Source organism: Kluyveromyces marxianus, chromosome 1, assembly GCF_001417885.1.
Source record: "Kluyveromyces marxianus DMKU3-1042 DNA, complete genome, chromosome 1".
Lineage (NCBI taxonomy): Eukaryota > Fungi > Ascomycota > Saccharomycetes > Saccharomycetales > Saccharomycetaceae > Kluyveromyces > Kluyveromyces marxianus.
In genome coordinates this window covers 961646-989210 of record NC_036025.1, presented here as the reverse complement: position 1 = coordinate 989210, position 27565 = coordinate 961646, and the positions used below count along the sequence as shown (strand labels likewise).

Below are 27565 nucleotides of genomic sequence, written 5' to 3'. Positions count from 1 at the left end.
CTCTTCTTCAACTTGTCTTTAATATGAGAGTTGGTGAAGTTAGTGGAAAATCACGTGGTCATGGCTCTTTACAGAGGGATTACACATGTATATATTACTATCTAAGGCCCCAGGGCCCTTGGCCTAGGACCCTGGTCCTGGGGGCAGCGTGTAAGGCTGGCCCCTTGCGTGCAGCTCGATTGCCCATTGCACGAGCAGTTTCTGGCGCTGCGCTTTCAATTCCGCAGAAGAAAGACGTTCATCAACCCACTTCTGCGTCCAATTGCGCGGCTTGAACGCAGCGTCCGCCGCGCCGTACTTGTCCAGGATGCCCTGCAAGTGCTGGTAGTACTCGATATCCTTTGGCGTGGGCAAAAAGTGCGACGTTGGCTCCTCAATTGCTGGCGACACGATCTCCGAGTCTGGAATGCGGCCAGCGATGCACAGATCGATGACGCATGCCTGGAGCTCAGCGAGCGGGAACGGCACGATATTGGCCGGGATCAGCGAGAAAAAGAGCGTGTGGTCGCCCGTGTACACGATGTGTTCGTAAAGGCTGTACAAGTGCTTTTGCTGGCCCTGGGGCTGGCCCTTGAACAAGTCCGAACGGTACTTGTCATTGCGCAAAAACGGCAAGTCGTAGTAGAACCCTGTGGCCCAGATAATGTAGTCGATGTTTTCGAGCACGGTGCCGTCGATGAGGTGGACGCTACGCTCTTGGTCCCACGCAACGCTCTCGATCTGCGAAACCACTTCCACAATGCTGTTGTCGGGCCAATTGGTCTTGGCATCGGGCTTGACACTCTGGTACACCTGTCTGGCGGTGGTGCTGATCTGCGTAGCGATATCAGTGGCCGAGCTGCCGTTCCCCACGATGACCACGTTCAAGTCCTGGAACTGCGTGCACTTTTTGTAGTCTCTCGAATGGCACTGGCTCGCCTGGGGCCATGTCTCGAGGCCCGGTATATTACGTGGAACAAAAGGCTTGCTGAAATGGCCATTGGCGACCACCACGTAGTCGTATTGGTGTAGAGTAACACCATTTGCACCTTCTCCAGTGATTTCCCAGCCGTTGTCCACCTTCTCGAGCCCCGTGACCCGCGTATTCGTGAACAGTCTCACTCTGTCGTTGGGCTTAATGACAGATTCCCAGTATGACTCAAGATACTGCTGCACCTCTTGTCGCGTGGGGAACCGTTTGCGGCCAGCAAACGGGAACCCCTCGTACGCCATCAACACGTTGGACAAATTCGTCTCTAGCACGTCGTACATCGCGGTGTTGCTTTCGTAGTTCCAAACTCCACCAACCTTATCGCTGGCCTCGAATAAGTCCACTTTTGCAGCCTTATTATTTGCAACAAGGACCCGGGCCGTGGCCAACCCGGCGGGTCCTGCACCTATCACACCAACACTGAGCATCACTCGAAGTCAATTGGCCGTTTGATCCAGTCAGCATTTCCTCCAGCAAGCACAAGCACATAAAGAACCATATACATCTTGTTACTATTATATATGTATATATGAATATATATATATATATATATTTAGGCTGCCACTAGGCTGCCTAATGGCAGCCTAATGGCACGGTGGGAGCTGGATCGCAGGCGACTGCGACCAGTGGAAGTGGCCCAGCATGCCTCCTAGAAGCACAGCGGCGATGAGATACCCGTTATAGGTCATATAGATAAGCATTAGTAGAATAGAGATAGTATACTGCAAACCGTACCATAGCGAAGCTTGGATCCTGGTGCGTCTGGTGAGCGATCCCGTGAGACGTTGGTTTAGTACACCGACGTAGTACTTCAAGTATTCGGCACCATACGAGAAGCAGAAGATGAATAAGGCCGACAAGAAGAGCTGGGTGTATGATGAGATGCGCCACGATTTGAAGACAATGCATACATTTTCGGTGTTCCAGTTGAAAGTCATGTCCATGGAGCACATAGGGCCTGAGCCAGGGCCCGAGCCAGGGTGGTGGTTGCCGTGGTCAGGAGCGGCGGGGTGGTGTTTCATCATGGAGGGTTGTTGTTCGTGGTGCATTGCGGTGGGGGTTGCTGTTGGTTGGGGGAGTGGTTATACATGGTATTATAGATGGTATTATAGAGAGTTATTATATACAGGAATAATACAGGAATACAAGAATAAAGTGTGGAGGGACAGCTGAGTCAATTGGCTGAGCATATATAAGGGGGTGGTACCTTGGGCCAAGGCCTGGCCTTTGGCCTGGCCCAAGAAAGGTCAATAATAAAGAGTCGTTAGACGTTAAAAAGGTTTATATAGATTTAGTTAGGTCATTCAATAGTTATAAAAAGGACAATTTCTAACCAAAACTGGGGCTCGAGGGTTTTCCCTGGATTCCCTTAGTTGGAGAAAAAAAGCGTCGCGTCAGCTAGATTTATAATTGGTTAGCGTTGTGGAACTTCTTACCAGCGAAGATAGCCTTGGAGCCCAATTCTTCTTCAATTCTTAGCAATTGGTTCAACTTGGCCAATCTTTCGGATCTGGCTGGAGCACCAGTCTTGATTTGACCAGTTCTTAGACCAACAACCAAGTCGGCAATGAAAGTGTCTTCGGTTTCACCAGATCTGTGGGAGACCATGACACCCCAGTTGGCGGCGAAAGAGTCGTTAGCAGCCTTGATGGATTCAGACAAGGTACCGATTTGGTTGACCTTTAGCAATAGAGCATCAGCAGCCTTCTTTTCAATGGCAGTCTTGATTCTTAGAGGGTTGGTGACAGTCAAGTCATCAGCAACGATTTGGACACCAGCGGTCTTGTAGAAGTGAGACCAAGCTTCCCAGTCATCTTCAGCAAATGGATCTTCGATAGAGACAATTGGGTACTTCTTAACCAATTCGTGGTACATTTCAGCCAATTGTTCACCAGACAACCACTTGGACTTGTCAGAGTTAGGGTTCTTGAAGTCCAAGTCGTACTTACCGTCCTTGTAGAATTCGGAGGAAGCACAGTCCAAACCGATGGAAACCTTACCTTCGTAACCAGCCAACTTGATGGAGTCAACAATCAAGTCTAGAGCTTCTTCAGCAGTTTGAATGTTTGGAGCAACACCACCTTCGTCACCAACGTTACCAGCAGAAGAACCGTATCTCTTCTTGGTCAAGGACTTCAAGTTGTGGTAAACTTCAGAACCGATTCTCAAAGCTTCGGAGAAGGATTCAGCACCAGTTGGAGCAATCATGAATTCTTGCAAAGCCAAAGCACCACCAGCGTGGGAACCACCGTTCAAGACGTTCAAGAATGGAACTGGCAAGACAAATGGTTCGGTCTTAGCCTTGGCCAAGTCAGCCAAATGTTGGTACAATGGGACGTTCTTGGCAGCGGCACCGGCCTTGGCAGCAGCCAAAGAGACACCCAAGATAGCGTTAGCACCCAACTTGGACTTGTTTGGAGTACCGTCTAGAGACAACAACAAGTCGTCAACAGCTTGTTGGTTGGTAACATCAACGTTAGCCTTGATCAAAGCTGGAGCAATGATGTCGTTGACGTTGGCAACAGCCTTCAAGACACCCTTACCCAACCACTTGGACTTGTCACCATCTCTCATTTCCAAAGCTTCGTGGATACCAGTGGAAGCACCAGATGGGACCATAGCTCTGAACATACCCTTTTCGGTGGTCAATTCAACTTCGACAGTTGGGTTACCACGGGAGTCGTAGACGGATCTAGCGTAAACCTTAGAGACAGCCATTGTAGTTTGTGTTTGTTGTTGTTGATGTGTTTGTAAAGAAAATCAGAAGAATTCTTACTGGTTTCTTAGGCCAAAAGAACTAAGAACCAAAACTAATACTACAAAACTCTAACCCAAATGGAACAAGAAACCTTACATATACCTTAACTGTCCCTTTTATAACAAAAAAATTAGAACTCATTGTTGCTAGAACAAAACGAAAAAATGGAAGAAAAAAAAACAAGTGGCCGTTAGTTAACTGATGCTATGCTGTCGTCCACTACGTTGTGTGTTGTGCAATGAATGAATGTGGCATGGGCATAGGCATGGGATGGGATCATGATGATGTTGGGTTTCGGTTTGGGATGCTGGAAACTTGAAAAAAAAAAAAAAAAAAAAAATTACTACCACCAAAGGGATCACACACTCTTTCTCAGTCTTGTTCTACCTCGAGTTTAGTGGTCTGGCAAGACCTTTTTTTTTTTTTTCAGGCTACCATTTGGCGTATGGTATTGTGTTGTGTTGGTTGGGCTCATGCCCATTTCGCATTTCCCATGATATTGGTGATGCTCGCACAACCTGGCATCCACTATTCCTCATACTGGAATCACAACCTGATTTTCTGTAACCGAAGAGCTTACATCCCGGGCATCCACTAAAATGCCTGCACGAAACACGGCCCTTCCTCTTTGGATTCCCAGAAACGCTAGAACCGCCCGTACAGAGTGAATAAACACGAAGCTCAAGGCTTCTGCCCCGAGACCCCCGACGCCCCACCCTTTCAGTGCCTCGGGATTTTGTGGCAGCCGGAGGGTCACCAGACTTTGCGCAGAGAACGAGGGGGAGCACGGCAAGGACAAGGGCAGTGAGGGGAAAACACGAAGCCAGAACCTAAAACTAAAACCAAAGTCAAACGAACGATGGAATATGGTGCCAATGCCCAACGGCGAAGCTGGCGTCGTCTTTTTTGCGTATTAGTGGATTCCGGTGGATTCCGGCTTCTTGTTTTTTTGGGAAATTGAAAATTGAATATTGAAAACGGTACAAACACGCCGGGGTGTGGTCGTATTTTTTTTTTTTTTTTTTAATTTGAGTTTTGTTGTATTGTACTTTTCATTTTGTCGGTTGCGGAAAGTTCAATGCAGAAAAAAAACACATACACTTAATTAAACGGTCACGTGTGTATTTTCTTCCCTTCTCTTCTCTAGTCTACTATACTACCCTTATGTTTGCGAGACGATATCGTTCCATACGGACATGTACTGCCTTAAGGTATCCATTCTTAATTGCCAGGTCGAAATGTCCTCTTCTGCCCCGTCTGTGTTGTCGTGGTCCAGCATGCGGCTTGCATGCATGCCAGTGGTGATGGTAGTGGTATTTGCGTTGGAATTGGTGCTTGTGGGACGCTTGGATCTGCGCCATGACGCCACGAACCGTATGAACGAGTGTATCAGATGGAGCGTGGCCTCCTGTGTTTCTATGTGGTGTATGGATGTAAGGCCAGCGATTGATACTATGTTGGTCACGTGATCCTGCACGGTGTGTTGAAGGGTGAGAAGATCCCTTTCGCGCGTGGCGGGGCCCACGGCGGCGGTGGCAGCTCCACATGCTGCTGCTGTTGCTGCTGCTGCTGCTGCTGCAGTCGTCACCTGTCTTCTTTTCTCCTTCACCATCGATCTCATCTGGAAATGTAGAACCCGTGCCAGACGTATGCATTGAACTTTTAGCATATTGTTTTCCTGGGACGGTACACCATTGCGTCTCCAATAATCGTTCTTGGATATCTCGAACCATGTGTCTTCTAGCAAACGTTCGTGGTACGAGAGAATGAATATTAGCCGATGAATCATCTGGTACTGCACCATGACTGGCTTGGTCCAAATAATGTTCAAAGGGTACGGTATGCTGGTATCAAACTGAACATACATTGCTGCCGGGACAGAATTCTTTTTCTTTTTGGTCCTACCAAATTGTGGTTCCTCTCCTACTCCCTGGTTGCCCACCAACATCACCTTCAACTGTTGGAAGTTATCTGCATTCAACAACTGGCTTTCTTGGTCATCTATGAATTGGCGTAACGTTTGGAAAAATGGATTGGTATCCAACTTTAAGCTGGTTAATTGTAGTAACATGCCTTTGTAACTATCTTCAACCTTAACTTCACGAACCACATCGCTGAAATGCCTTTGGATTTTGACCACAGTAGCCTCGTTGGGGCTTCTTGTTAGTTCGAAAAGCGACTTGGCTAGAAACTTCGAGCTCCAGATCTGGTCCAAAACACCGTGCACGTACGATTGGTCGTGTACCAATTGCATGAATTTGTCCATGTGGTATCCCTCGTAAAACATCCTGACGCATTCGTCGTTGGCGCGCTGGTACCAATCGTTCACATAGGCTCTTAGAAGGGTCGTATTGGTGAATATGTTGCCCGTAATACTTCCACCGCTGCTAACACCACCATTATTCTTGGTGTTTGTACTAGTACTAGTGGTGGTGCCGGTAGTTCCGCAGCACACGCGAATCAAGCTCCATATTTTACCCGTCAGCAGTATTTTCTGCAGCAACTCTTTATCCTGTAACTGCGGAAGCAATCCGTCCTTGCGAATGACGTATCTGGTGTCCCACAACCGCTCGTTATCCAACATGTACGATAACTTCTCATCATCAACATCGGCTACAGTGTCACTAATCAAAAACTCGTCGTGAATATCTGCCAATTGCCCGTGTTCCATCCACTGAATAAACATCTTGCTGTAAACTTCGTACAATGGCTCGCACAACGCCGAGAGAAACTTGATGTGCCGCGAATCGCCTTGCTCTTGCTCCATCATCTTTTGCAAAATTAACAACAACGACCCACCTTTCACATACAGCGACACCCGTGTATCGTACAACACCCGCAAATCGATCTCGCTATTGGTGTCGCGCTTCAAATCCTCCATAAAATTGTCGAAATCCATCTGCACACGGTCCATCTCGCTCCGATACTTCACACTCCCTACAACTTCGTCCACTAGCCGATCCAAAAGCTTGAACTTATACACATACTCCTCCTCTAACGCCATCTCCAAGTCCCGTATGCTAAACAAAACATCCTCCTGAAACCGTCTCTCCAACTCCTTCACACAACTCAAATAATCCTCGTGCAAAAACCTCCGCACCTCGTACCCAAGCCGGTGCATCACCCTCCCGTACCTATCCTCACCACACCACTGTCCAAACTTCTCCAGCTTCACATATATAGACCCGATCTTGATCAACTTCTTGCTGAAACTCTTGAACGCAACATTCATCATCTTCACCACTTTATACTCAGGACCAACCAACATCTCCCGCGAATAACTGTTATTGTACCGAATGTAAACTCCCTCATACCCCTGCAACACCAAAAGCAAGTCTCGTACTACCAAACTCTCCTGAACCCGCTCACTGCTCGTCTTGTCAATAGGATACGTCTTGACCTTGATTTCCTCGCTACATAGCGGCCCACTATTCACTCGACACCCAAACGCCCCACTTCCTTCGCTCAAAACATACACTCGCTCATGAACTCCTCGATCCTCCATATAATATTCCTCTAGCTCCCGTCTTGAGCGCCTGTCTGTCTGCTCTATACCCTTTTACTTCTCATTTGCCGCCTTTGTTTATTCCTTTGTTTACCTTTACCTCCTTTGTTTTCTTTCTCCTTTTATAGTCCAGCCCAGGACTTCGGCGGGAAAAATTCAAATTCAAATTTGAATTTAAATTTTTTTTATTTTTTATTTTTTTCGAACAAAAAACAGTATCCACCGGGTAACCCCTCTCGAACCGTCGGGGATTTTCGATTTTCTCGATTTTCTTTTCCCAACAGGCGTTAAAACCTTAAAAATGAGTTCTGAATCATTAATACTCAGCCATTTACAACATACTTGAGTATTGGACGATATTTGTGAAGAGTGTTTTAGTGGGAGAAAAGGATGAGGTATGGCCCTTTTTGTCGATCGGGGGTTGTTATACGATTGATAGTTTAGTTTATCGTGTGGGCGGTTAAGATTTCGCGATATAGGAAGCGATTTAGATTGGGTTTTATTGTAATATATTGTTTTGATTGATTGGTTCAAGAACAAGAAGACAAGACAAGACAAGACAAAAGAGCGAGTATTGTTTTGGAAAGGGTAAATTGGATTATTTGTGATTGATTGGGGTATTATTTGGAAGTATTGGGGATGTTTAGTAATGGGATGTCGCCCCCTGGGCTTTCACAGGAAGCGAAAAGTGTTGTAGGACATGGGAATGGAGAAGGGATGAATGGTAAAGGAGGCGGTGTTGTTAAGTCGCGAACGAAGGTTAGTCGGGCGTGTGATAGTTGTCGTAAGAAGAAGATCAAGTGTTCTGGGACGCTGCCTTGTAAGTCTTGTCAGACGTACGGGTGTGAGTGTGTGTATTCGTATGTTGCAGGGTCGGTTTCGAAGAGGAAGAAGACGAAGAAGAGTGATGCTGCTGGTGGGAACGAGGTGGTTGATAGGACGTCGGTGTCTATTCTTAATCCTAGCAGCGTTGCTCTGAAAATGGAGACGGCGAAGCGGTTTGAGGCAGTTTCTCGGAATCCGGCAGCAGTAGCAGCGACTACGACCACGACGAGTTCTGTGTCACGTGACGGAATGGCTCATCCACATGGACACCCACAGGGTCTCAGTTCTGCGACGCCGTGTAAGGTGGATATTCCCACGGTTGTGCGGGCGACCGAGCCTCTAGCTGGGGCTGGAGCCAGGGCGAGGGCTGGGTCTGGGTCTGTTGCTTCTGAGGGCGTGGCTGGCCAACTGCCGCCGCATGTGTCTCCGTCTGCTGTTGCAGGCACATGTTCACCTCCAGTTCCAGGTCCCGGTCAAGTTTCCGGCCAAGGGTCAAGTCACGCTTCTACACATGGCAGTGGCACTGGGAATGGCACTGGGAACGGAAATGGGAACCCTGAAGCCAGTAGTCCTCAAAAGAAGGAACCCCATATCCTTTACCGTTCGTTGTCCGATGTAGAAGATAGAATAGAAGACTTGAAAAAATGCATTCAAGACTTGAAGAAAAGCAGCCAGCCCCAATCGGAGTCGATAGTTTACGCTATTAAAAACATTGAGTTTGAAATCGCGACCTTGAAGAAGAAAATTTCGGAACCCAGAATCAAGCGTGAAGAACTTTCGAATCCTGCACTTGCAGAAGATAACGCCATTTGTCTTGAAGCAAAGCTATTGAGGAATTATGAGTCTACGCAAGTTAATTTGAACCGATACGTCAAAGTAGACACTAATCGTCTCGAAGGTTACCTTTACAAACCGCCTTTGATAGACATTACTTATGGTATGCACTATCCGGGACAGTGGCTATCTTTAAGAGGTATAGGTCATTTTGCGAAGGAATTCCTAAGGGATGGCCTGTTCCACACCAAGGAGTCAAAGGAGAACTTGTACTTGTTGCTACGTCACTTTGATATAAGTTCTGCTATTGAGAAGGAGAATGCGCAGTGTTGGAGTGCGCCCATTGAAACGTATTGTGCTAGGGCGTCTATAAATGTTCCAGAAGGAGAGCGGATCCGGTTCTTGCTAAACAAGATTCCCACTCGCCTTTTGCATAAATTAGTAAACACCAAGAAGCAGTTCCGTATTGAGAACTGGTACGACATCGTGAGCAATGTTGGGAATAACACGGTTTCCTATACTATGGAAACATTCCATTGGGTTGTTGCTATTTTGGAGACCAACAGAATTGAGTATCAGAAACTTTGTAGACATTTCAAACTTGCTGCACAACAAAAGGATGGGAAAAACATAAGTAGGGAGACAACTAGTTTCATAGAAGCGGAAGAGCTACTGTTCAGTTTGGCGCTTCATTTTTTCAAAAGAATAAGTATTTCAAGAAGCGATGCAGAGCCTTTGGCTTTCATTGATGATGTTTTAGATTTTGTCATGAATTTGTACTGGATTGATGGCCATCAAACGTTCACGTATCTTTTGACACAGGTAGTTCAGGTCCTTCAAGTTTATGGCCTCGACCAATGGGAGACGTACCTTGTTATGGATGAACGTATGGCTGACTCTAGAAGAATGCTGTGGTGGAAAACGTTTTTCTGGGATCAGTATTCCATCTTCATCACTGGTTCAAAGCCATTATTCCATGGTGCTGACAGTCAGAGCCCCCTCTTCCCCAAATTCATGAGACAAATGAACTGTGTTGACTATCAGGATTTGTTGAAGAAGATTGACGAAGAAGTCGACGTAGGGACCGTTGACTTCACAAACAAGGCAGATATCTCCCTTCGTGATGTTCTTGGATTTGTCATTTTCTTATCCTGCTTCTTCTCTCGCCAGTTTCAAATGAACATCATCTACAATGACCGTTTCGCAAACTTCCGGATCTTTGCTCAAAATCATGCTGAGAGGGTGCGAATGGCTGAAGAACTACTACGTGAACTCAGAATTTACAAAAGGCGTCTCGATATATTGAATGCGGCTCTCCAGCGGTATGTGCTTAGCGGTAATGTTAAGGCAGACCCTAATGAAGACCCAGATTTAAAGGATCCAGGCTTATATTGGTATTATATAACAACGGAAGCCTTTTTCACTTTTTGCGTTGTATCGGCTACACATATTCTTGCAAGATTAAACCTGGGTCCCGATAATGCTGAAATGAATCACGAGATGAAAACGTTCCGGAAAAGTATATCGCTCTCATGGAAAACGGTTATCAGCTATTTGGAAATGAATGACGATATTTATGATCTCTTTTTCATGTCCAAACTTATATTGCTTATTGCAGTTTCATACGTTGGAGAAAATTTACTCTATTTCAAACTGTCTACTTTGGATGATGTGTTCTCGTTTCTCAAATTGTGCAGATATTTTGAATACTGTGGTGTTAGTTGTGATTCTATAGATCAGACAAGAATTCAAAGATCATTGCTACAAGTCCAATTCTTTGTTAAAATCCTGGTGCGTGTGGTGATTGATTTGTATTTGGACTACATGAAAAAGGACTTTAATGCTTTACTAGCAGAAGTCGCCTCTTCAGAGCATCCTGAATATCAAGATACGATTCTCAAATTGTTCGACAATACGTTTAGCTACTTTTCTCCATCTCTCAGTTCTATTAAAGAAAGTGAACTACACGTTCAAGTGAAAACTTGGTTAAGCGAAGCATTGTTCAATAAGTCCGACTCCATGCCGTCAAGTTTATTCTTCTTCGATGACTTATTCCCTACTAATCTTTCATCGGAAAGTACAACTACAACGGATCATGCAGAAACGCCAAATACCATATTGGAACAGACCTTGGGGAAAGTGCCTCCCACTGCAACCCAACCAAGTCTAAATGTGAACTCCTCTCAAGTACCTAATCAATTCGGTGTTGAGGGTAAAGATGGTGTAAGCATGTATGGACAAGATAAAAGGCCAATAAACATGCAGCAGCAGCCGCAGCATCAGCAGCATCAGCATCAGCCGCAACCACAGCCGCAACCACAGCATCCACAACAGCATCCACAACAGCATCCACAACAGCATCAGCAGCCGCAACATCAGCCATCAGTTCCAGTGGGAGGTAAAACGGATACATTTCACCAATTCAACCCTGATATGACTCAATCGCCTCAAAAATCTGTCGACCCTCAAGGCAAAAATGATCAAGGAACTTTCTTCAATTTGGGAACAATTCAAGATTTTGCTGATCATGGTAATGTGGATCAATTATTCTCCTTCCTCTGGGATGATTTAGTAACAGGGCCGGCACCACCGCCCCAAAAATAAACACAACAAGAATAGAAGTGATCTTTATTCTATTAAAAATATTTAAATGAACGTGATGATCTTACTCTTTTTATGCTCTCTTCCCCCTCTTGTGTAACTATATTCTTAATAAGTTTTTAATGTTTGATACCATTGTTTAATCATAAATGATAATTGCCTATTATCGTTATTATACAGTATACTTTATTTAGTTAGTTAGTTTAGTTCATTTTAGTTGTTGATATCCGTCTGGTACGTATGCTATAGTTTAAATTGATAGACTTGAAGGTGAGAAACTCTCTCCCTGTTCATCAGGTGAAAACCCGTTTTAATATACATGACGCCGAGCAATAAAGAAGAGGGCGGATGAGGAGAAAAGGTTAGAATGCGTAATAGAAGGACGAAGGGAAATATTGGTTTCCGATGTGCAAAATGAGAAAAAAAAAAGTTTTGTTATTGTTGACTATGTTCGAACAAAGTTCGATAGTAAACTTAATTTTGTCCAGTTTTGTCTAGTCTGTTTGGATAAGAGCTGCAATTCTTCTGCCATGAGGAGTGTTTCTGATTTGACCTACTAACAACGGTTTGAGAGACTCTGACAAAAGTGAGAATAAAGAGCTGTTAGAGTCTTTCACCACATCAAGAGCTGTTTGTAGGACATAATTCCCATAGCTATCGTGTAGTAGTTTAGATAACCCAGATTCATCGTTACTGTTTAGAATTTTAGAAATCATAACGTCAGAGACTGCAGGGGTACGAAGAATGGACTCAACGACATTGGAACCAAATTTGTTGAGGGAAAGGTCAATTGCGTTGAGCTTTAAGACATCAACAATTTTCTTTGTGTACTTGAAATCAGGGTTTTCCTTCTCTCTTTCCTTGGTGAGAATGTACTGGATCACATAGTTACCATATGGGTTCATAGTTAGTTCAAATGAGTTTTCGACAATCTTGTCACATAGCTCATTACGTTGTGTCTCATCACCAAAATCTAAACAACGTTGAACCACACAACAACCATTTCTGTGGTTACTAATTTTAATGATATCTTCGCATGCGGCATCATAGATGAACTGAGTGTCTTTGCAGGAGAACTTCTCGAGCATCTTTTGAACAACATGGTTACTCTTGAAATCTCTGCTTAGTGGAAGAATAGATGGTTGCAAAGTGGAAACCAAAAGTTGAACCTCTTCTTCGGTTTGAACACATTCGACCAACTTTTGCAAAGCTCTCGTACCGTGAGCATCCAAAGCGATATCCACAAAATGTGGCGCACAGTTCTTCACGATTTCTACTCTGTCAGCTTCGTTAATGCATTCGAACAACTTTTGCATCAAGTAATTACCGAAAGGATCACTCATCAAGTCGCAAATGTGGTCTTTAATTTCCGCATAGATAATGGAAGCAGCTTTTTCTCCTTCTTCGTCTAATTGACGTTGCAAGAATCTACAACCATGTTGGTCTTTGCATAAAGAGTACAAGGAACCGATGAACTGTTCTAGAACTGCATTTTGGTAACGGGATCCATCTTCATAGCGGTGAGGCTTCCCATGATATTTCCCACCATTGTAGTTGTTGTTACGGTTACCGCCATTGGCGTTATTGTTGTTGTTATTGTTGCCATTATTGTTGTTATAAGACCGTTTCTTATGTTGCGAGTTACCACTCTGTGGTCTTTGATGTCCGCCCATATGGTTTGGATGGTTTGGATGGCCTGGATGTCCTGGGTGGCCTGGATGTCCTGGGTGGCCTGGGTGACCTGGGTGGCCTGGATGGCCCGGATGAGGCAACATGAAATTTGGACTGCCGTGAGGAGCAAACATCCATGGGTTTGGAGGCATTCCAGCCGATTGGCCCATGGATGGTGAGTTCATGCCGGAATGAATTTTATGCATGTTTGGCTGATCGTTGTTTGCATCTTCTCCACCATTGGCGTCCTTACCTTCGCCAGTTGTAACTGGAGAACGGTTGGTCAATGGAGATCCTGCCACTGGAACTGGCGAGAAAGCTGTGTTGAAACCGTAACCATGGAATGGCGACCCGATTGGATGCGGGTGGTGAGGGTGTGGATGATGGGGGTGGCCCAATGGGTGACCTGACATGACCGGGTTTGGTTGCAGTAGAGCACCGGTGTATGGGTAGGCGGCCGCTTGAGGATAAACTCTTTCTTGTTCCTCCTTCTTAGCATTAGCAGCATCGCTTGGAGAAGCCAAATCGGCACTTGACTCGACGTTTTCACTGCCTAGCAAGTTGGAGGTTGAGACAGCTGCAAACGTCTGTCTTCTAGAGATGTTTGCGCCTGGAACCTTTGCGTCAGTCTTTTCATGTTCTGCACCCGCAGCAGTAGAGCTTTCTAAAGCGAAAGACGAACCACGCACAAATGGATCATGGCCATGACTATCATCTGCTGGGTTAATATCGTCGACGGCACTTGAATTCAAGCTATCTGGGTTTATCCAAAACATTTGTCTTTGGCCGTTGCTCATGTACTGCTGCATCATCATTGGGTCGTTTGCTGGCAAAGAATTAGCATCCACACCCACAGAAACGCCTCCATTGGAGACACTGCCCATTTCCTGAGGAATCGAGAGATCGATCCCTTGTGCTGGAGTGAAATCTACGGCTGCACTGGAGTCTGGTGGAGGGAACATTGGATCTTGAGCCCCGGGGAAAAAGCCCGAATGTGGCATATGCATCATAGGATGGTAAGGCATAAAGGGATTCATCATATGGGGCGCGAACATTGGAGTCACATGAGCTGAGGGACCTGCATTAATGCTGCTGGCATTAACACTCTCATTGGCATGTCCATTGCTGTCGCTGTTACTGCTATTATCGTCATCGTTATTGGAAGTGCTAACTTTTACCGATGGAGCATTTTCTTGACCGGAAACCGGAACTGGCACAGCACCAGCTTCATCTAAATGAAGCTGGCCTAGAGCCACGTTGATAGTATCTGGAACCACAGGATTGCTAGACATTTTTCAATTAGTTTAATTCAGTTTAATTTAGTTTCGTTTCGTTTCGCTTCGTTTCGTTTCGTTTCTATCTTCTCTTCTCTTCTAATATACAAAAATAAAATGGAATCAAATCAAACAGGATAGAGGTAGGCAATATGGTAATGGGACTAGTTTACACTAATGTACAGGGGACTAATAGGGCTTATGGTTAGCTCTGGCCGTCAATGGTGAAAAGAGTTTTCGTTCGTTATTTTTTTTTCTGACAGCCTTGAGTTGTTACTAACACCAGGAAAGACGGAATTGACGCGACGGCTAAGGAACTGACACACTATTCAAACTCTGGGTTATACCTATGACTTTGCACTATTGATCTTTCTTTCTTTCTTTCTTTCTCTAAAGTTACCGAAGAAGGCTGATTTTATTGAAAAAGTTGGTGAACTGGTAAAGCTGGAAGGGGTGGTATTGAAATGAAATGAAAAATATGCGTTGATATGGAAAGATCAAACAATAATGAAGGGGGATATGCGCTATTTTGTGGTGGTTTTTCTTGTTTCTTTGTTTGTTTATTGATTCAAATTGATTAAAATTGTATGAATTATAATATACCATTATTGCAATATGTTGAAATTGATGATCGCAGACATTTTGGCTGAGGAAAGGAAAGGAAAGAAAAAAAAAAAAAAAAAAAAAAAAAAAAAAACGACCTTCACACAGCCGTGCAGTATGATGTTACCCGGGCACATGATTGTGTCACGTGCGTCATGGTATTACCCCGACACACCGCCCTCCCCCCAAAAAAGAAAAATAATAATAATAACACTTAAACGAGAGAGAAAAGTCCCACTTTAATTCACGCGGATGCGCAGCGGAACACGTTCCGCTGCGCATCCGTGCCCCTCTTCCGCTCTCCGTTGTCCCACTTCAACATATTCTTCTGCCCATGTCCAATGTCCAATGTCCAATGTCCAATGAACGGTGAGTGTAGGTAAATAACGTATGTAGAGTAGAATCATCCGATCGATTCGTCAGCGAACGATTAAGTAAGGTTTGCTCCGTCCCGCTGACAAATTCTCGTTTGAGATGGTGAGACCCGCACCACACACACCTTCTTCGGGATTCCAAACTGGACCAAGACTAAAGGCAGGGCTTCGAGCTGTTGCATATGCTATTTCTCGGGCGTTATAGGCATGCATTAGTAAGGTGAGTGGTTACACTTGCTATTACAGGTGTGTAAATATATATATATATGTATATATTTAGGTTAATACTGAGTATTTGACTTAGAATAAAGAAGGCTAATATTGGTAGTAGTAGTGGTAGCAGTTGGAGCATCTGCAGCACTGAGACCTAACTAATTAATTATATCAACAAACTGTCGAGATGTCGTACATGAACTTTGACCCTAAGCCATTGGGAGACACCAATATCTTCAAGCCAATCAAGATCGGTAACAATGAGCTAAAACACAGAGTAGTCATGCCAGCATTGACTAGAATGAGAGCCATTGCACCAGGAAACATCCCAAACACTGAATGGGCCGAGGAATACTACAGACAACGTTCTCAATACCCTGGTACCCTTATTATCACGGAAGGTACTTTCCCTTCTGCGCAATCAGGTGGTTACCCAAATGTGCCAGGTATCTGGTCCAAAGAGCAATTGGCTGAATGGAAAAAGATCTTCAATGCAATCCATGAGAACAAGTCGTTCGTGTGGGTGCAATTGTGGGTTCTAGGTAGACAAGCATGGCCAGAAGTGTTGAAGAAGGAAGGTTTGCGTTACGATAGTGCTACCGATGACTTGTACATGGGTGAAGAAGAAAAAGAGCGTGCCTTAAAGGCTAACAACCCACAGCACGGTATCACCAAGGAAGAAATCAAGCAGTACATCAAGGAGTACGTGGATGCTGCCAAGAAAGCCATCGATGCAGGTGCAGACGGTGTGCAAATCCATTCTGCCAACGGTTACTTGTTGAACCAGTTTTTGGACCCTATTTCTAACAACAGAACCGATGAGTACGGTGGATCAATCGAGAACCGTGCGAGATTCACTTTGGAAGTGGTTGATGCCGTTGTAGATGCAGTTGGTGCCGAAAGAACCTCCATCAGATTCTCTCCTTACGGTACTTTTGGTACCATGTCCGGTGGTGAGAACCCTGGCATCGTTGCCCAATATGCATACGTCATTGGTGAGTTGGAAAAGAGAGCTAGAGCTGGCAAGAGATTGGCCTTCATCGATTTGGTCGAGCCTCGTGTGACCGACCCATTCCTACCAGAATTCGAGAAGTGGTTCAAGGAAGGTACCAACGAATTCATCTACTCTATCTGGAAGGGTCCAGTTCTCAGAGTTGGTAACTATGCTTTGGACCCAGATCAAGCTACTCTAGACTCTAAGAAGCCTAACACTTTGATCGGTTACGGTAGATCCTTCATCGCCAACCCAGACTTGGTGTACCGTTTGGAAAAGGGTTTGCCATTGAACAAGTATGATAGAAACACCTTTTACAAATTCACTAAGGAAGGTTACACCGATTACCCAACCTACGAGGAATCCGTCGCAAAGGGTTACAAGAAAGAGGAAAAGAAGTACTAAGCTTGAACTGATAGCTGGCCAGGACCAGAATCTATCGTCCTCTCTACTTTCTAATTAATTTTTATGTATGATGACTTTAATATTATAGTATTATATAATACATATGCTTAAACTAACTACTACACATGGGAAATGGGTGGTGGCAGATGAGGGGGCCTTTGACCTTCAATGGCTGTATGTAAGTAATGATTCAAAAGATTCTCCTCTATAGTTGGTTAGTTACTACTAAAAGAAACTTTCAATATAAAACAATGATCGAGAATACATTATTAAATTAACCTATGAATTTATAAAATAAAAGAGATAAAATAAAATTAAAAACTACCATTAAGTCTTTGTGCGAAATGAGTAACCTTATATTAATAAAAGATGTGAAGTGTTGTGTACGTGTGCGTGTACGTGCGTGTGCAAAATTTGTGTGTGTTTAAGTGTAAAATTAGAACAGTCCAGCCAAATAATGGAGAAATGTCAGGAAAATCTGTTTGTAGAAAAGTGTCTTTTCACTTGAGTTAAAAGCGAAGATACTTTTCCTCAATCAGTATTTCTTAAAGCAGCTATTGCTGATGCAAAATAACAACATTGATGAATATTAAAAGCTTTTGTTTCCCCCAAGTGTGTGTGTGTGTGTGTGTAGGAGAAAACAAAAAACATTTGTAAGCATCAATGCCAATCACATCGACAATTTAGCCACCACAAATACTAAAAGAGAGCAAAAGTAACCCCGATAGAAACACCATTCAATCAAATAAAACTGCTGTGTGTGTCAATTTATTTTATTGATGTATTGTTATTGCGTAAGACAGAAAAAATATTGTTGTATTAAGAGTATTATTATTCATTTTTTCCTTTGAATTCGCCAATATGTGGATTATAATAAATTAGTTTATTATTGATTAATAGTATCGTGGAAAGGATATCAAATGTTTATCATAAAATGTTCCAGAGAATTAAAAGTCCAAGAAATCTTAAACTATCTCTCAACAAAAAAACAACATTGGAAGCAACAATAACAGACATGTTAAGAAAGTAAGAAAAAAGGTTCAACATATAGAGAAGAGAACTTGAGTGTGGTCAATGCACAAAAAAGGCATCAGATGAAAATGATCAAAAAAGGTATCAATTAAACATTAGGATTTTGCGTGCGATATTGAGATCTGATCTGATCCTCCCATGGCATCGGCCTTGCATTTTCCCTAACACGGTTAGCTTGAATAGAAACTTGTTGTCTGGATATCGATGACATCAATGCAATGCCGAGGAGAAAGGTTGCTTGGAATGGGGGGGAAGAAAGAAAGTCTGAAAATAGTAAAACAAAACGAAGCAGAAATGAGGAATAAACAAGTAGCAAAAATCAAAACATAGCAACAATCAGAGACCATTAATGATAAAACCTTCCGTTTGTAATTTTAGAAGTCTCACAGTATCATAGGGAGAAATTATTTGCAACAAAGTGTCCCGTATACCGTAACCCAGCTGTATCAACTTTCCAACCTGTTTCAGAAAAAAGCGCTAGTCTAAATCAAAGCCAGTTAGATTTAGAACATGACTCTATGAAAAAGAGAGGGCACTCTTCAAAGAAAAAGTGGAAGAATATAACAAAGAAAGGCAGTGATATACAAGAGAATGTAATTTGTTGTAATAATCTTCCGAGATAATATGGATATCTAAAATTAAAAAGAAGTTATCATAATGAACTTCTGTTGATGTAGTGAATTCTTGCTTCCTACTAATGTCCTTCTGAGCTAATTTAGTTTTCCTTTTCGTGTTGAGTGGAGACTCTTTGCATGGCCATTAGGAAATCTTCAACAGATCTACCAGATGGTCTTTCCTTAGAGGACTTACCGTTCATGAATCTGTCAAAGGCTTCAGATTCGGACATCATGTAGTAAGCACCACCCATGACACAGAAGACACCGAAAGAGAAAATCCAGACTCTAACGACAGTAACGATGTCGTTCCAGTTTTGAGACCACCAGCCGAACAAGGTGAACATGGTGGCGATGACGTCAACAGCTAGAACGGCACCAGATAATTGCCAAGATGGGATGGAAGACCAGAATGGACCAGCAGCTCTAGTGATGAAAATCAACCAGTTTTCGGTCAAGGAGATTTGCAAGAACAAAACACCGTCAATAGAACCGAAGTTTTGGATGATACCACCCTTTGGAACGAACATAGAGGTCAAGGTAATCCAAGTACCGATAGCCAAAATTATACCCAAAATGACGGACATACCCCATAGTCTTCTCAAGTTCCACTTAACTGGCTTTGGAGAGTATGGAGCGTTGTCGTAAGCAATAGCCAAGGTAGCAACATCAGCGAAAATAGCAATGAAAACAACCAAGTCAATGTTTAGAGATTGGTTCAAGATAGCAATCCATAGACCCAAGAAAATTTCCAAATGCAAGGACAAAGCGATACGGTAAACGACGTATGAGTACATTCTGTGGAAAATTTGTCTAGAGGTCTTCAAAGCATCAATAATAGCAGACAAACCTGGAGCCAAGAAAACGATATCAGCAGCAGATCTAGCAGCATCAGTAGCACCTTCGACAGCAATACCAGTATCAGCCTTCTTCAAAGAAGGAGCATCGTTAACACCATCACCAGTCATAGCAACCAAGTAACCTCTTTGTTGCAAGATTTCAACGACATTGTACTTGTGTTGTGGGAAAACTTCAGCGAAACCATCAGCGTTTTCAACAAAGTCAGCCAATTCAGAACCTGGCATGTCACCACCACCACCTAGACCTAGTCTTTCAGCGTTGTAAATGTTGGTACCCAAACCCAATTGTCTACAAGTTTCCTTAGCAATACCGACAGCGTCACCAGTTAACATCTTAACTCTCAAACCCAAGTGCTTAGCTTCGTTAACAGTTTGAGCAGTGTCATCTCTTGGAGGATCCATACATGGCATAACACCCAAGATTTCCCAGTGACCTTCACCTCTCTTTCTAGCGACACCCAAAGCTCTGAAACCTCTGGAAGCCAATTCAGCAACCTTGTTTTCGTAGTTTTCACGGACATCTTCTGGAATTGGATGTTCTTCTTCAACAGTCTTCAAAACGAACAATGGAGCACCCTTAACACAGATGATTCTTTCACCTTCTGGGGATTCAACAATAGCGGTAACCTTCTTAGAGACAGGGTCGAATGGGTGGAATTCCAACAACTTGTACTTAGTCAAAGCAGCCTTAGCTCTTGGGTAGTTAATCAAAGACTTCAAGAAGGCCTTGTCAATAGCATCCAAACCCTTCTTCTTTCTAGAAGCAGCCAAACAAGCAGTCAACATCAAGTCATCTGGGTCAACACCTTCAACAGTGTATGGTTCGTGCAAAGACAACTTGTTCTTGGTCAAAGTACCGGTCTTGTCGGAACACAAGATTTCGACACCAGCCAAAGATTCAATAGCAGATAGCTTTTGAACAATAGCTTGCTTCTTAGCCAAGTAAGCAGCACCGACAGCCATGGTGGTGGTAACGACAGCTGGCAAACCAACTGGGACACCAACAATGGTGATGGCCAAAGTGTATCTCAAGATTCTGACAATCTTGTTGGTTCTGTAGAAGGAAGCAACCCAGACCAACAACAAAGTGACAATAACCAAAATCAACAAAATAGTACCGATACCGTTCAAAACTTCAGTGAAGTGACCAGTACCACCGGAAGCCTTGTTAACCAAAGCAGCAGCTCTACCGACGAAAGTAGAGTCACCAGTAGCAGTAACAATCATGAAAGCTTCACCTCTCTTAACAGTAGAAGAAGAGAAAGTGGAGTCACCGTATCTCTTGTCGACGGCCAAAGATTCACCAGTGATAGCAGATTGATCGATTTGGACGAAACAGTCTTCGGTAACCAAACGACCATCGGCTGGGATAACAACACCATCTTCCAATTGCAAGATATCACCTGGGACAACTTCGTTGGCTGGGATTTCAACCAAGTTACCGTCTCTGATAACAACAGCAGTGTTGGCCAAAGTCTTCTTCAATTCTTCGACAATGGAACCGGCTTGGTATTCTTGGATGAAACCAACACCAGCGTTCAAAAACAATAAACCACAGATAACACCGAAATCGACCCAATCTTCCAAACCAGCAGCCAAAACAGCAGCGGCTTCCATAACGAATTGAATTGGACCGATGAAGAACATCAAGAACTTGACAAGCAAGTTTTCAACTTCTTCAGACATTTGGTTCAAACCGTACTTCTTTCTTCTCTTGGCAACTTCGTCAGAAGTCAAACCGTAAGATGGGTCAGTTTGTAATAGTTCTTCTGGAACTGGTCTAGCAGTACCAGCGGCGTGATGACCATCGTCATCACTGTCATCGTCTAATCCGTGATGAGATTGCAAGTCTTCGATCAATTGATCGATATCTTCATCTTCATCATCGGAGTCCTGGGCTTTAACAGGCTTTTCCTTAGTTGGTTCAGTGGCAGCTGACATTCTGAACAAAAAAAAACAGTTTCACACAGTTAACTATATCAACGGAATATAAGATAAATTCGTAGTCTTCTCCTTTTGAATCTCTTGAGTTGCTTCTGTTGTTACTATACCTCTTTTTACCTAAAGGGAAAACGGTATTACTGTTCGAAGCACCAAGAAATAAAATAAAAAGAGAAAAGAAAAACGAATCAAATATTTCCTCAGTATAGTTAAGAGAGAATAAAAGATTTGTTAGTTAAAATATTCTTAAAAGGGGAACAGGAACGACGGGCTTCAAGTTTAATATATTACTATCTCTCCCAACTTCACACCGATTGATTAAAGGGCTTTAATCTTTTCCTTATATATGTATAAGGTCGGGAAAGAAAGTAGGGGCGAGCAATGAGCGATGATATGATGAGATGGGAGAGGACTCCGGGATTCTGCATTGGGCATCTCTACTAGAAAGAAAAAGAAGAAGAAGACCGTTGGACTGACTTAGTTTCGTTAGTCAAGGCATCCCTCTACTACGTCCACTTCTGTGCCACTAACATTCGAGACCATATTACAAATAACAGGGTACTCTCGTTTAAAACGGGCCAAAGTGGAGCGTCATAGAAAAAAATATCAACAACAAAATCTCAGACCGCACGGTACCACAGTGCACTGGAAACGGAGAGAGCTACTCGTAAGCAATAGTAGTAGGTACTGAGGCAGTCACCCCTGTTTGCGGTACGATTGTTCTCTACATCATCAGCTCACATTTTTATGCAGTCCGTGTGTGAATTTGGAAACGGACTATCCCAATTAGGCATTTCGTAAACATAAAATTTGCCAGATTTTCCTTTTTCAGGATGCATCCTGCAAGAACGTAAACAAAAAAATACCGAAAAGGTCTATGAACCGAGTCCGGGTAACGATAGTCTGATCTTCTCTTTCGTAAGTATTGAAAAAAAAAATTAAAACAGAAAAACAGAAACTGTCTGCGGACCCGTCTGTGCGATTCACGAGTGAAAAAAAAAGGTATCGTAAAAATAACGCACTCGGGATCCCCCTTTCACTCCGAAGAGAGAAACAACAGCAGAAACAGTGGAACTTGAAAGCAAAACAGGAACAACTCGCTAGCCAATCACAGCTATACGAATTGGATTGACTCCGTTAAGATTTCTTCCATTGACTTCTTTTCTGTATTAGTACTGGTCCAAAAAAGAATAGAATAGACCATTATACTATGTGGTTATACCTGCCGCACACACTCAAAAAAGGTTGAGCCAAGAATAAGCTCAATTTTTTTTGTTATTGCATGTGGTAGGCCATACCATACAGTATTACAGTGCACCTGTTCTTCTTCTTCTCTCCATTCACATCTCATCGCAAATTACTTCAAATTAGAAAGTAACAAAATAATAATAATAAAAATTATTAAACTCTTCACGCCATTCCCACTAAAGTCGTAAATTGAGACGTTCAACCACCGCATTGAGGTGTCTCCACCACATTGCTGCGTCTACAGTCTCTTGTTTCGCACATACCTGTCAAAGTTATCAAAGAACTAGCTTGATGGGGGAAATACTTCAACAAGAATTGTTACTTCTAGTATATACAATAGTTAAGAAAATGATAAAGACCTGAACAAAACCACAACTAGATTTAGTTCGCCTTTTATATTAGATCCTCAGTTACTTGTCGTAATCAATTGAGCTTCTGTCAGATACCTGCGAGCCCATGCCTCTATTTAGAACAATTACAAACATTAGTACTGGTGTAAGTATGTAGTAGCACTTAGTTATCAGAATAATAAAAAAAAAAAAAAAAATAACCACCACCACCACTAATAACCAATAACTATAATCCCTCTTTTCTGCGCATCTTCTGTGTGTGAAAAAAAAAAATTTATTTGAAAAATTCAAAAATCACTCAAATCCAAAATAATGTCCAATGACCAGTATACAAGGCAAGACACCACCACCGCTCCTGATTGTTTAGTTCAGCCATAGCTCGCCGAAGTGTGTGTGTATGTTTTTTTTTTTTTTTTTGATATTTTGGTTTTGGTTTTTTTTTTTTTTTTTGGTTCTTCGATAACTGAGGACAGACACAGGAGAATGGGTGAGAGGGTAGGGAGTGCTGTGCGGGGCGTACTGGGGAGAAGGGAAAGAAAAGGCGGAAAAAGAAAGAGAATGAATCCAGATTACGCAGGGGGTGTGCGGGCCAGTGTGTGGAGCTCGTTCCGCCACACTTCTTCGTACATACGCTGTGTTAGAGCAGTGCGCAGAGACTGTCTCAGGGAATGCCTAGGGGTCGCATGAGGAAGGTAGTAGTAGTGTATGTTCTATATTTCCATTTGTTTTCATTTCGAGCTATTTTAGTATGTCGCCGCTCCACGGCGACTGCTGGGAACTCAGCCGTTGGAGACGGCCATGCGGGCATGCTGCGGGGATTTCTGGCGGTGAGTGCTTTTTGTTCTTTGTTTACTTCAATTACGCAATTGTTTGGGTTTTTGTCGTGCCAGGGTAGTCCCGTAGCAGTGGATGTCCGAAAGTGGTATTTTCCGTAAGAGCGTGTAAAGAAACGAGTAGATGCAGCCGTAGCCGCAGCCGCAGCCGCAACGGAGAAGCGAGCGAAGGCCCAGTATTTACGCTTGGGGGGGACCTTGCGCGCGTCCCACGTTTTTACTGTATTTGGCAATATTGCCGTATTTGGTCAATAACCAAAACAAGAGCCCAATACGCCGGGCAGGCGTACTACTAGTGTGCTGTTGAGTTTTTGTTATTGTTTTTGTTTTTTTCCAGTTGAGTTCAAGTTTGGTTTGGTTTGGTTTGGTTTGGTTTGTTTCTCGAGGCTCTAGACAGAGGCTCTTGGCGGGTGCTGGCCGCCAGCAAGAATGTTCCCGCTGGGATTAGGTGCGGGGTGGACAACTACAACTGCGATTACAGCTACAATTACAGCTAGAGCTAGTGTGTGAAAGTTTAACCGGGGAAGGAGTGCAAACGTCCGCATTCCGGAACCTCTGGAACTTCTGGCAAGGGCATCATCTCTCAGGTTATTTCCGACGTAGGAATAGTCCGCCCTAGGAATGGTTCGCCCCGCGGGATGCTTGTAATAGGCATTCTCCTATGCCTGCCTTATCAGAAATTCCTTCCTTGTCTTTCCACAGTATATGATTTTCTTTCTGTTCTGGCTTTGGCCATGGCAGAGGTTTCGTCTCTCGTGACAGGAGCCTTCCAAATCCATTCCCATTCCCAAATGCCAGAGAGCATCGATAAACGAAAAATCCCTCAGCTATCGCTCAGCAGGCCTAGACGGGGTCGCAGGGGCGGTCAGGAATGAGGGTTTTCTTGAACTGGTGGACTGGTGGACTGGTGGACTGGTGAGCCAGTGGACGAGTCCACTGGCCACCAAACCAACCAACCACCCACCCACCAACTCAGAGAGAGAGAGAGAAAAGGTGTTTTCGGGCGTGGGAGACACGCAGCCAGGCAAGGGCTGAACCATAGCGGTCCTTTTCCATGTAATTCCCGCACGATGACGTGTTGTGTTGTGTGTGTGTATATCAATAATCTTCATCTGTAGAAAAAGAAACGAGGAGATCACGTTGGTCCAAGGAACCGAAAAAAAAAAAAGCGCCAACCAGTGCATTCCATATGTTCCCCTCTTTGGGTAAGGAAAGGGCAAGAGGCGACACAAACAAAAAGTTATGGACAAAACCGGAGTCGAACCGATGACCTCATCCTTGCAAGGGATGCGCGCTACCAACTGCGCCATTTGCCCAATTTCTTGTTGCTGTTGGAAAACAGGGGGACTATGTTGGAGTGAGTGTGTCATCACAGGTCAGGGAAGGTCAGGGAAGGTCAGGGGACCGTTGCTATTTATTATCATCTATCTATTCAGCACTCACAGGACCCAGTGTGAGTGAGTAGTTAGGAAGGGAAAAAAAAAAATTTATTTGATATTTAAAATCATCAAAAAATAACGACAACAGCAGGACTCGAACCTGCGCGGGCAGAGCCCAAAAGATTTCTAATCTTTCGCCTTAACCGCTCGGCCATGTTGCCATGTACTTGGAAAAGTACCAATCCTCTCGTGTACACAACAGGTACCCAGGGTCCCATGACCTGGGAATTGTACCAACAACCCAATGTATCTTTTAATGTTTTTTTTTTGTTTTTTCACTTCCATGCTCAAAGCAGCACTTTGGACATCGATCTTGAAAAAAAAGGGCAGTATACTAGCGTTACCTTCAACATATTTTCACATCTACATATTTTTACATTTACATATCATGACATAACACTACACTACACACTCTATCCAAACCCTGCCCATTCCACAGAGTAAAACTCGGTCTCAGGCTCAGCCTCGGCCCCAGCCTCTTCTTTCTCAGCCCCAACGCCTGCAAGCACCCACGTCTTCTTCACACTCGTCCCAAGCCGAGCCCCATTCACCATGCTCAACAAATCAATCTCCTGCTTCTTGTCCATCGCCTCCTGCACTATAAGGTGCGAGTGGTACCGTAGCGGGTCGCCCGGGTAAGCAACGTACCGCCCACCAAACCGCGCACCAGGCGACAAAACGTACCCCTTCGCCCTAAGCGATCTGTACACCCCGTAGTTCGCCCGAAGCCTATTGTCTCTCTTGAGTAGCGCCGTTACGTCTATAGCCGCCGATCCAGGCGACTCGGCGGTTGACTCGGCATCCCTAGGCACCCCGCTAGGGACCGCCCTAGGCGTGTCCCTAGTATGCACAAACACCGACTGCTGCATGAGCGCCTCGTCGCGCTCAGTCACCGCGCGCTCCGGCTTCTTCTGCGCCAGCTGCTCCCGCTTCCACGCAAGCTGCGCGCCCCGCTCCAGCGCCGCTCCTCGCTCCCACTCCGCCCACTGTTCCGCCCGCACACCACTTAGCCGCTCAGCCACTCCTTCCCCGGTCCCACTAACAATCGCCGCAACCCCTTGCTCCACCAGCCACACTGCCTCCTCCATCATGAGTCGCAGCGGCACACCCAAAAACACGTTCTGCTGCGGCGCACCCGCTAGCGTCCCAGTCAACACTCCAACCACTCCATGCTCGCGCACTAAAGCAATGTCTTGCACATCGAAAATTAAAGCCACTTCGGAGCCTACCAAGTGTATTTTCGCTTTCTTATCACTGGTATTACTGTTACTATTACTATTACCAGTACACATTGCGCTTGCCCCAGTAAAGTAAAGAGTAAACAATGCGCACGCACGGCTTCCCACTACTACTTCGCTTACTCTTCTCTTCCTCTTCTCTTCCTCTTCTCTTCTCTATGTTATCTATATCCAAGAAAAATTTACCACTTTTTTTTCATGGCTCTGGCGAAAAAGGTGGCTTAGTAGCTATGGCGTCAGGGAAAAACACACTGGAAAAATTATTTACTTACTGGCAGACAGCACAGCCCGTGCGTCTGCCCTATCGTCTGCGCGCGTGAACCCTTTGATCAGTCCGCGACGACCGGCTGATGTGCGAACTCCAGCAGTGGCAGCAGCAGTGGCAGCAGCATTATCTATAGATAAAGAATAATTAATTCCCAAGCGACTTGTTCTGGGAAAAAAAGCTCAGCCTCGATTTCGATTTCGTTTTGCAAGCGCGAGCCTAGCGGAATGTGTCTTGCAAGACACATTTACATCCACATTTACATCCACATCTACACAAATTACATTCCACTGGAAGACCCCTACGCTCTGGGTTCCAGCCCTCAGGGTTCGCCGGTGGTACTACTAGTAGTACACAATACACAATACGTATCGTATCGTATCGTTTCGCGAATTGCGATAGTAGCAAGCAAGCAAGCAAGCAAGTAGTCAGTAAGTAGTAAGTAGTCAGAAAAAAATGTGTCAACGCAAGAGCCCATTCCATTCCAATTGACTACCCGATTAGTCTACAATATTACTAGCACTCGGTTACGTTTTCGTCTCCCTTCCATGCTGGGTAAATGATGGTCATGGTGATGGTCATGGCCATAGCCATGGCCATGGTCGTTTCGGGCTTGCTTAACTTGTTTTAGATATGTAGTTTTTGTTTGGCCCTTGGGATTCTTTTTTTTTTTTATTTGTTTTACTGATTTTGTTTTTTTAGTATATAAGGAGAAGAGCCCAAATATTTTGGAATACCGCCTTTTTAGTCAGGATAGTGGATAAACAAAGGGGGCGGC

General features: G+C 44.2%; 9 protein-coding genes and 3 non-coding genes across 12 annotated transcripts; 2 read left to right on the top strand and 10 right to left on the bottom strand.

Annotated features, from left to right (window-relative positions):
* Positions 1-123: 123 nt before the first annotated feature.
* Positions 124-1398, bottom strand: FMO1 (N,N-dimethylaniline monooxygenase; the record flags this gene model as incomplete). The annotated part of the gene is made up of 1 exon (XM_022821618.1): positions 124-1398. One exon carries the CDS (start codon positions 1396-1398, stop codon positions 124-126), a length of 1275 nt encoding a protein of 424 aa, XP_022673982.1.
* A 156-nt stretch (positions 1399-1554) lies between these two features.
* CTR2 (low-affinity Cu transporter) lies at positions 1555-2019 on the bottom strand (the record flags this gene model as incomplete). The annotated part of the gene is made up of 1 exon (XM_022821607.1): positions 1555-2019. One exon carries the CDS (start codon positions 2017-2019, stop codon positions 1555-1557), a length of 465 nt encoding a protein of 154 aa, XP_022673981.1.
* Positions 2020-2374: 355 nt separating this feature from the next.
* On the bottom strand, positions 2375-3688 carry ENO (enolase; the record flags this gene model as incomplete). The annotated part of the gene is made up of 1 exon (XM_022821596.1): positions 2375-3688. One exon carries the CDS (start codon positions 3686-3688, stop codon positions 2375-2377), a length of 1314 nt encoding a protein of 437 aa, XP_022673980.1.
* A 1202-nt stretch (positions 3689-4890) lies between these two features.
* On the bottom strand, positions 4891-7233 carry SPC97 (gamma-tubulin-complex subunit SPC97; the record flags this gene model as incomplete). Its single annotated transcript, XM_022821585.1, has 1 exon — positions 4891-7233. The coding sequence occupies one exon, from the start codon at positions 7231-7233 to the stop codon at positions 4891-4893; it is 2343 nt and encodes a 780-aa protein (XP_022673979.1).
* Positions 7234-7887: 654 nt separating this feature from the next.
* Positions 7888-11436, top strand: PDR1 (drug-responsive transcription factor PDR1; the record flags this gene model as incomplete). The annotated part of the gene is made up of 1 exon (XM_022821573.1): positions 7888-11436. The coding sequence occupies one exon, from the start codon at positions 7888-7890 to the stop codon at positions 11434-11436; it is 3549 nt and encodes a 1182-aa protein (XP_022673978.1).
* A 491-nt stretch (positions 11437-11927) lies between these two features.
* On the bottom strand, positions 11928-14396 carry PUF4 (Puf4p; the record flags this gene model as incomplete). The annotated part of the gene is made up of 1 exon (XM_022821562.1): positions 11928-14396. The coding sequence occupies one exon, from the start codon at positions 14394-14396 to the stop codon at positions 11928-11930; it is 2469 nt and encodes an 822-aa protein (XP_022673977.1).
* A 1359-nt stretch (positions 14397-15755) lies between these two features.
* Positions 15756-16967, top strand: OYE2 (NADPH dehydrogenase; the record flags this gene model as incomplete). Its single annotated transcript, XM_022821551.1, has 1 exon — positions 15756-16967. One exon carries the CDS (start codon positions 15756-15758, stop codon positions 16965-16967), a length of 1212 nt encoding a protein of 403 aa, XP_022673976.1.
* Positions 16968-18714: 1747 nt separating this feature from the next.
* Positions 18715-21414, bottom strand: PMA1 (H(+)-exporting P2-type ATPase PMA1; the record flags this gene model as incomplete). Its single annotated transcript, XM_022821540.1, has 1 exon — positions 18715-21414. One exon carries the CDS (start codon positions 21412-21414, stop codon positions 18715-18717), a length of 2700 nt encoding a protein of 899 aa, XP_022673975.1.
* Positions 20887-21068, bottom strand: KLMA_R114. The gene is made up of 2 exons: positions 21034-21068; positions 20887-20947 (listed from the first exon to the last, which is right to left on the bottom strand). It is a non-coding gene; the product is annotated as a tRNA-Pro (tRNA).
* Positions 21415-25087: 3673 nt separating the features above from the next.
* Positions 25088-25162, bottom strand: KLMA_R113. Its single transcript has one exon. It is a non-coding gene; the product is annotated as a tRNA-Ala (tRNA).
* Positions 25163-25362: 200 nt separating this feature from the next.
* Positions 25363-25446, bottom strand: KLMA_R112. Its single transcript has one exon. It is a non-coding gene; the product is annotated as a tRNA-Ser (tRNA).
* A 251-nt stretch (positions 25447-25697) lies between these two features.
* SEN34 (tRNA splicing endonuclease subunit SEN34) lies at positions 25698-26375 on the bottom strand (the record flags this gene model as incomplete). Its single annotated transcript, XM_022821529.1, has 1 exon — positions 25698-26375. The coding sequence occupies one exon, from the start codon at positions 26373-26375 to the stop codon at positions 25698-25700; it is 678 nt and encodes a 225-aa protein (XP_022673974.1).
* Between the last annotated feature and the right edge of the window lie 1190 nt (positions 26376-27565).